General features: G+C 32.4%; 3 protein-coding genes across 3 annotated transcripts; 1 reads left to right on the forward strand and 2 right to left on the reverse strand.

The window, feature by feature from the left end:
- Positions 1-673: 673 nt before the first annotated feature.
- Positions 674-1,587, reverse strand: LOC123007881 (eclosion hormone). The gene is made up of 3 exons (XM_044403370.1): positions 1,528-1,587; positions 959-1,048; positions 674-913 (listed from the first exon to the last, which is right to left on the reverse strand). Exons 2-3 carry the CDS (start codon positions 1,035-1,037, stop codon positions 756-758), a joined length of 237 nt encoding a protein of 78 aa, XP_044259305.1. The 5' UTR covers positions 1,038-1,048; positions 1,528-1,587; the 3' UTR covers positions 674-755.
- A 183-nt stretch (positions 1,588-1,770) lies between these two features.
- On the forward strand, positions 1,771-5,045 carry LOC123007880 (elongin-B). The gene is made up of 4 exons (XM_044403369.1): positions 1,771-1,926; positions 2,035-2,128; positions 2,175-2,319; positions 4,492-5,045. The coding sequence occupies exons 1-4, from the start codon at positions 1,924-1,926 to the stop codon at positions 4,601-4,603; spliced, it is 354 nt and encodes a 117-aa protein (XP_044259304.1). The 5' UTR covers positions 1,771-1,923; the 3' UTR covers positions 4,604-5,045.
- Positions 4,723-8,215, reverse strand: LOC123007879 (hematopoietically-expressed homeobox protein hhex). Its single transcript, XM_044403368.1, has 3 exons — positions 7,530-8,215; positions 5,223-5,446; positions 4,723-5,173 (listed from the first exon to the last, which is right to left on the reverse strand). Exons 1-3 carry the CDS (start codon positions 7,738-7,740, stop codon positions 5,042-5,044), a joined length of 567 nt encoding a protein of 188 aa, XP_044259303.1. The 5' UTR covers positions 7,741-8,215; the 3' UTR covers positions 4,723-5,041.
- Positions 8,216-8,230: the final 15 nt, after the last annotated feature.

Below are 8,230 nucleotides of genomic sequence, written 5' to 3' on the forward strand. Positions count from 1 at the left end.
TCAAAAAAGCTATACTCTAAGGATTACAACTATCTGCTTTATATTTAATTTTTTCAAAAAAAATTTTTCACATAAATTGCAATTTTGACAAAAAAAAATCGAATAACTCATAAACAAAATAAAATTTCGTTGTGAAAATACGATCACATTTTTTATATTACTTTAATTTATATTAATTATTATTTTCTGGAGGCAAATGATTAAAAATAAAACCGCTTGGTTCCATACTTTATATTCACCCTGTATGTGCTAAACTCATATACAAATGTGCTAACTTGGCGAAGTTACAGTATTCATATTAAAAAATTTTTGAAACTGTGAAAAAAATTGAGATTTTTACTGATAATGTTAAAAAACCCTTGATTATAAAGAAAAATTCAAAAAAAAACCTTTTTCCCTTTTTGTTAGAAAAATCCCTAGAACTAGGGAAAAATTCCTTAATCTGGCATCACTGGTTAAGTCACCTGTCAACAACAAGGGGTAACCATTTCTAAGCATTCAAAATTACTTCTGAAAATTCTAGTGACAAACAACATGAAAAACGTAATTTTCCTAAAAGTTGAAATCCTAGGTGGTAATTTCTTGTTGACAAATCTGTATGAATTTAGCTGAAAAGTAGGTTTTGAAGGAAACAGGTTTCTAGTCCAGCGTTTGTGAAATGTTCAAGAACTGGTTGATCTTTATACAATTTATTTAAATTACTTAGGTACACATAAAATTAATAAATAATCACAGATAGTGCAATAAATATTTTTCTACTCGAATTTGTTGAGAAAGGGCGCAATCGAGGTGATGTCTTCACAATCGGGGATGATTTTGCCCTTAAATTTGACACAAGCGTCGGCGCACAGCTGGCCCTCAAAATAAGGGCCGAACATTTTCTTGCATTGGGCGCAATTGCGAATGCAGACACCTAAGAATTTCAGTTTTATGAAAATTCCTGAAAAACGTGACTTACCGATTGGGTTCGCGTCCACGACGAGCGACGAAGTGAAGAGTAGCAAAAGGACGAGGAAATTTCTCGAGCCACTGTCCATCTCGACTAAATCTTAAATTTTTCAGAAACATTAAGACAGTAGCGATGTTGTCTCGAAAGCACATGCAAGCCGACTAAAATTGCCACGAATTTCATCTCTCTTTAAAGAAATGGGAAACAAAGAATGTGGTGGTGAAAATTGAGCCTTGTAAACAATTTCAGATTTTGTAGTATTTACCGTATTAGAAGTTGCGCGCAAGGACGAAGACCCGGATGTGGGAGACAAGTTCCGCGATTCATTTTTACACCAATCAATTCGTTTTCAATGCCGGAAATCGGCCAAATTCACACAAAAAATCGAGTTTAACCAAAAACTTCGTTTTTATTCATGAAAGTTCATTAACATTACTCGGAAGTCGAACAGGATATAGGTGATTCCCACGAGACTTGTGTCAAACTTACTTGTTTGCAATGACAAGAACAGGCTTTTTTAATGGGACTTTAATTATGTTTCTATAAAAAATAAACATTGAAAGCTTACAAAAACTTACTGGTTGTTTCCGAGAGCGAGAACCCGACTAAACCTTGCGAATTTCACCCGATTTATATATTTTTTCGTTAAGTGCAATCGACGGGATGGTGATGAAATTACAGCGTTTAATTAATTCAATTTGAATTTGGCGCCCCACTGCTGCCACCCATATCCAAAACTAGCCTGCTTGGTTTAGTTATTTTCCGTAAAGTGCAATCGACGGGGCATTTCAGTGCGTTTAATTAATTCGATTTGAATTTGGCGCCGCAGTGTTGCCACCACCGGCGTCCTTTCCCCTACTCTTCCTGGTAACGACCATAACAGTGCTTGTACATTATTTAGGTTAACAAGTTTAATGAAAACCACAAAAAAATCCCCATTTTTACGAAAATAACTCAAACGCAATACTCCCATCATGGTAAGTGTGCAAGGGGGCGCAAGACCCGCCCCTTATAACCGAATTATGTCACTTGTAGTGACTTAACCTAAACGCGATGATGATATTGAATAATTTGTGTTTTTCCAGGACGTGTTTTTAATGATTCGGAGAAAGAAACTGACGATTTTTACTGACGCTAAAGACACCACCACCGTCCTTGAACTGAAAAAAATCATTGAAGGTGGGATTAGGTGTTTTTGTTGGGCGTTTTTCAGTTTTTTTTTCAGGGATTTTGAAAATACCGCCCCAGGATCAACAATTATTCAATAAAGACAACACGATTATGGAGGACGACAGGATGTTGCAGGATTATGGACTCACTTCGGCCACGGCCAAGGCACAGAGTCCAGCCACAGTGGGCCTGGCAGTGAGGTTAGATTTTTTATTTGTTGCTTAATCACTTGTTTACGTATTTATTGTTTTCTCAAGTTTATTTGCATTCTTTTACGGCCATTGTATAGTTGGTTGCATAACTGAACACATTAATAGTTGGTGACTAAAAGTCTTCAAAAGTAGTTGCAAGTTAAAGCCGTTCATTTGTGATTATAAAGTGCTAAAACCGTTCACTTTTAACAATTAAATGCTAAAGCTGTTCACTTTTGAACGTTAATCATCAAAATAGTAAACAAATAAAAACAAATACAAAATCTATTAAAAAGTGCATGAGTAAAACTGGTCATACCGAAATGATAAAATAGTAATCTACCATGTCGGTAAAACTTTAGTTCAAGTGATAGCTTACAGACGTCGCTATAGTTAGTAATTCCCATGGCCTACTTCATTATTACTTTAGTTTACATTTCTCGATTTTACTTCCGTTAAAAAATAAATAATTTAACAATGGCTTGAAAGTAACCTAACTAAAAAATAATTTTAATTGATTCTCTAGTCTCTTGATTCGTAGTTTCCTCAAAAATTGAGTGAAAATAGTGGTGGATTTATGCTTCCACGTTTAAGATTTATTGTTTATGATTTAATTTAAGAATTAACTGATTTGACATTTTACTAAATTTTGGAATTTATACTTCTAAATTAACCAAAAAGTACTTACTTTAAGGATACACCGATGTAAATCTCGTATTTTACACAAACATAAGTTAAATTAGTCACGATTTGTGACAATCTATAAACTATATTCTCTAACAGTTTCCACAAGTACAGTTGGAGACAAAATACTTTGGTAGTCAATGTCACTTAAGTAACATTAAATTGTAAAGTATTCTTTAGGACTGTTAACCTTATTTTTAGCTACTGTCGATCATAGTTGACAAGTTGTATGTACATATTTTAAATCTTGAATTACATTAAAGTGTCAAAAAAGTGACGACCAGTATTTTGTCTCCAACTGTACAACATCTTACTATTTCAGAGAAAATTTTTACTTTTCAAGTGTGATTAATGTCAGTAATGACAAGGTTCTGACACTTACAGATTTTATCATTTTTATTTGTCATTTAACGTAAAAAGTTAAAAGTTGGGAACTCTTAAATAAAATTAAATCTGAAATACTAAAGCGTAAATCTTAAATGATAGTATAAATAAATGTTACCATAGAAAAAAAAAGATCTTCTTAAATGATAAATCTTAAATATGGAGGCATAAATCCACCATAAAAGCAAAACAAAACACTTGAAACGCCAAATATATTATTATACAGTTATAAAACACACAAAAACAAAAAAATGCCAAGTAAAATAAGATACCAGGAACATCTAAAAAATATTAAAAAAATTGTATCCATAAAAATTTCGAAACTGTGATGGTTTAAATTTTGCACTTTGTCTCTATTTATTTCTTTTGTAAAAATAATTTCCAAAGTTTTTTTGCTACAGGCTATTAGAAGAGGAAACAAAGAAGCTGTATCTGAATTGAAACTTCGTTTAACGTTATTTGTAGCTTTTATTGACAAAGTTTTTGTACCTTTACTGAATAATTATGAAAAAATATAATTATACAAGATCATCGGTAACAATAGACATAAAAAAATGTCAAATGTCAAAAGTTTTGACAGATAGAATTTTTAAAAAAAAATTTTACTTGGTATTGTTTGTTTTTTTTTTGTGTTTTTATAAAACATCCTGTTTAGGCTGGATTATGACAAACGCCCCAAGTCATAACTGGAATATTTTTGTATTATATCTTTTATATTGTTTTTATATCTTTAAAGATATGACAATACTTTTTAGAACAAAGTACTAAATGCTACCGTGCCGACATGAGTTATTATCTGAACCAAAGTATTACCGACGTGGTAGATTGCTACTTTATCATACTCACTTTTGACCAGTTTTACTCATACACGATTATATTGATAAGAGGTTTTGGGGATTTCCGTTTTTAGCGTTGTAATATTTTGTTTTATACTTTTTATAGATGAACTATTTTTTTTTATTTATTTAGCGTTTTTTGTTAGACGTGGCTTTAGCTTGCAACTTAGTTTTGCACGGTTTTAGGTGAGAATGTAACAACTGTTACCAAGCAATAATAGCTTTGAAAAAACGAATAATTTTTTGTTTTGAGGGAAAATGTTGTGTGTAATTCTAGAGAGACAGTTGATACGTTTGAGCACTTGGAGCTGACCCCGTATTCGGCGCCCCCCGACCTCCCCGACGTCATGAAATCTCAGGAAGCAAACGGCCAGGAGCAATCTTCCTGAATTTGTTTCGAACATCGATTTTGGAATGAATTAGACCAAAAAAGTGGTTACGAAACAAAACAAAAAATTAGTTTTCATTTTTCCTGCAATTGAATTTATTATAGGGGTAACTGTAATAAACTCAAATGATTACCGTTTTATTTTAAGTTTATTTATTGCATTAATGAAAATCATAATTATTACAGTGTTTGTATAATAATAATGTGATAGTTTTTTTATCTTAGGTAATGTAATAACAGTGTTCATATGTTTTATTGTTCTTTTTTTGTAACATAACGGCTTCTTCTACGATTTTTTGTATCATAGATTAGACTGAATTAACTTGGTGTAAACTTTTTTTTTGGGAAAGATTCCAATGCAAATTAAAAACGATTGATTTAAGAATCATTGTTATTGTTTATTTCCTGTTCAAGGCTTTTACCAATAAAAACACGAAACTTAATCACTCGACTTTTCCGTTTTATTACACACAAAAATACATTTATTTTCTTCGTATTTCGTCGAGGAGACTTCACTCGACGAATTGCAGCGTCTCCACTTCGCCCTCCGGTTCTGAAACCACGTTTTCACCTAAAACAAAGCCTTGTTTTCTCTCCCTTGTGCTGCAATGTTTGTTTACCTGTCGATCGGTAAGTTTCAACGACTCGGCCAATAATTTCCGGTCCTCAGGACTCAAGTATTTGTGCGAAGAGAAACGCTTTTCGAGGGCGTCGGTTTGGCTCGCCGTGAAACGCACTTGGCCCCCCTTTCGCTTGGAAAAGGGGCAAAACGGGGGGAAGAAGCTCAGGGGTGGGCAAGGGGGCCACAAGGGGGGCCTCGGACACAAACTGGGACAAGAAACGGCTGAAAAAGTCAATTACACAAGGCGATAAAAAAAAGTTATGTCCGTGACAACTTGACAAATTTTTATATCATTTTGTTCGTCTCAGTGAGACAAATTAAATGCACTAAAAAAATTTCAAAAAGTCCACACACTTTGAAGTAATTAATTTTTTTCTAATTTAAATGAATTTAAAATACTTTAACTTTAAAAAATCATTACTCAGTAACTATTAGGCCGATTTCCTTTAAATAAAGACCAATCTAAAGGGATGGACTTGCCCTTTAGGATGATATGAAATTTGAAATTGAATATTGGCAAACTTTTCTTCGAACAGTGTTCGAAGTAAATCGAAATAATCTAAGAAAAACCCTACGAGTAACTTTTTTTTCATCATTACCATCGTGTAGAGCATCTCTTTATTAGTTGTGATCCAAATTTTCAAAAAAATATACCGAGTAGTTTTCAAGATATGATTTTTTGAAGTTAAGGTTTGCTAATCAAGCATTGCTCCATGCATGTTAATCTTACTTAAAATTGCATTTTTATAAAAGTATTTGTTTTAAGACTCTTCTTTTGCTTAAAAATGGTCAATTGCACCTTCTTTGTTCTAATTACAATAAACAAAAACTAATTGTTTATTTAAAACAAATAAAGAGTACCTGCGTACTAATTAAAGCAAATAAAGAGTTTTTTTGTTCTAAAAATGATCACTGATCATTGAGCAAAAAGGATCTAGAAGTTTAAAGCAGTAGCTTTAAATATAAGAACAAATCTTTTTCAAATTAAATCACTTCCATTCGGATTCTAACTTGTTCACTTTGTTCTAGCTTTCTGAACTTTTTTTTGAAAATGTTCTCAGCAAATGCTTTCTCATCAGTTTCTAGTGATGTTGAATGCAATAAGTCAGTTGCTTCGTGTGCAACTGTTATCACAACAACTACTACCTACAAGCTAACTGAAGCTAATCGTAGAATGTACCAACAAAATAAATCAATTATTGTATTTAACATCACTAGAAAGTGATGAGAAAGCATTTGCTCAGAACATTTTCAAAAAAAGTTCAGAAATCTAGAACAAAATGAACAAGTCGAAATCTGAATGGAAAGTGATTTGATTTGAAAAAGTTTTGCCCTTATATTTAAGACTCGTGCCTTAAACTTCTAGATCCTCTTTGCTCAATGATCAGTGGTCATTTTTACAAGAAAAAAACTCTTTATTTGCTTTAATTAGTACGCAAGTACTCTTTATTTGTTTTAAGTAAACAAACAGTTTTTGTTTATTGTAATTAGAACAAAGAAGGTGCAATTGACCATTTTTAAGCAAAAGAAGAGTCTTAAAACAAATACTTTTATAAAAATGCAATTTTAAGTAAGATTAACATGCATTTCTCCCATATGGGGCAATGCTTGATTAGCAAACCTTAACTTCAAAAAATCATATCTTGAAAACTACTCGGTATATTTTTTTGAAAATTTGGATTACAACTAATACTCTACACGATGGTAATGATGAAAAAAAAATACTAGTAGGGTTTTTCTTAGATTATTTCGATTTATTTCGAACTTCTTCGAACACTGTTCGAAGAAAAGTTTGCCAATATTCAATTTCAAATCTCATATCATTCTAAAGGGCAAGGCTATCGCTTTAGAACGGTCTTTATTTGAAGGAAATCGGCCTAATAGTTATTGAGTAATGATTTTTTAAAGTTAAAGTATTTTAAATTCATTTAAATTAGAAAAAAAATTAATTAGTTCAAAGTGTGTGGACTTTTTAAATTTTTTTTTAGTGCATTTGATTTGTCTCACTGAGACGACCAAAATGATATAAAATTTACTTTTTTTGTCGCCTTGTGTTATTCGGTGTGACATTGATGGATGAAGTAATTATTGACAATTAAGCAAACAAATCAATCAAATTTTGACAAAATGAGTTTCCGAATAATTCTGATAACCTTGTTCAAAATTCGGTTTTTTAACCACTAGGCGGATTAAGGGCTTCCTTTGGCCGTCAAAACGTGGCGGAAGCGTAATTTTTATGGTTTGGGAAATGATAACGAATTTAAATTAAATTTAAAAAAAAATCCCCATTAAAAATTTGACTCACCTTTCGCCCTGTAGACATCGTAGAAGTGGTAAACCCTCTCGTTTGGGCCCCAATTTGCGTAGGGTTCGCTGAGCGATCTGTAGTAGTGAAAGTTGGGTTTTTGTAAAGTTTTTTGCAAAATGCTGTTTTCGGGTGTCACACAACCGGTGTTTTTGCACTTTTTTTTTTCAAAATCGTCGTTTTTTAAAATGTCTTCGATGCGGAAAGACATGACTGAAAGCTATCACCGAATGTGCTCCAATTATTTAACAATTTATTTTATGAAGTGAGATAGTGGTTTAGGTCGGGATTTACGAAGAACGTGGGGATTGGTTAGTGTTATCAAATTGCAGCGACTATTGTTTCCGTTTTTCGTTCGATTAGATCCACGGCGGGCTTCCTTCCTCACGGCTCCTTTGCTCTTATCAACGATGAGACAAGGGAAAAAATCATAAAAATGCTGATTTTTTGATATGATGGGGCAATTGAGGCAAGCCGCCACACGCAATTTGTTAAAAACACCAATGGRACATGAAAAAATGCAATAATTAAACTATACACATTTCACTTTAGAAAAATGGTTATTATAATTAACAAAAAAATTAAAAAATATGTTTGGTAAATGTGAGAAAAAAAAATGAAAAATACCAAAAACAATTTTTTAATATTGAAATCGAATTTTTCAGCAAACTTAAACCCTAGGAAAAAGTAATGCCGGACTT

Source organism: Tribolium madens, unplaced genomic scaffold (assembly GCF_015345945.1).
Source record: "Tribolium madens isolate multiple individuals breed KSU strain unplaced genomic scaffold, Tmad_KSU_1.1 Scaffold_3;HRSCAF=73;Tcas5.2_LG2, whole genome shotgun sequence".
NCBI lineage: Eukaryota > Metazoa > Arthropoda > Insecta > Coleoptera > Tenebrionidae > Tribolium > Tribolium madens.

Excerpts from the sequence above, each read along its gene's own strand:
- LOC123007881 (XM_044403370.1), bottom strand. The coding sequence starts at position 1,037 with ATGGACAGTGGCTCGAGAAATTTCCTCGTCCTTTTGCTACTCTTCACT. Across the intron at positions 914-958 it reads CGTGGACGCGAACCCAATCG|GTGTCTGCATTCGCAATTGC; the intron begins GTAAGTCACGTT and ends TGAAATTCTTAG.
- LOC123007880 (XM_044403369.1), top strand. Across the intron at positions 2,129-2,174 it reads ACTGAAAAAAATCATTGAAG|GGATTTTGAAAATACCGCCC; the intron begins GTGGGATTAGGT and ends TTTTTTTTTCAG. Across the intron at positions 2,320-4,491 it reads ACAGTGGGCCTGGCAGTGAG|AGAGACAGTTGATACGTTTG; the intron begins GTTAGATTTTTT and ends GTGTAATTCTAG.
- LOC123007879 (XM_044403368.1), bottom strand. The coding sequence starts at position 7,740 with ATGTCTTTCCGCATCGAAGACATTTTAAAAAACGACGATTTTGAAAAA. Across the intron at positions 5,447-7,529 it reads CGATGTCTACAGGGCGAAAG|CCGTTTCTTGTCCCAGTTTG; the intron begins GTGAGTCAAATT and ends TGACTTTTTCAG. Across the intron at positions 5,174-5,222 it reads TGAAACTTACCGATCGACAG|GTGAAAACGTGGTTTCAGAA; the intron begins GTAAACAAACAT and ends GCTTTGTTTTAG.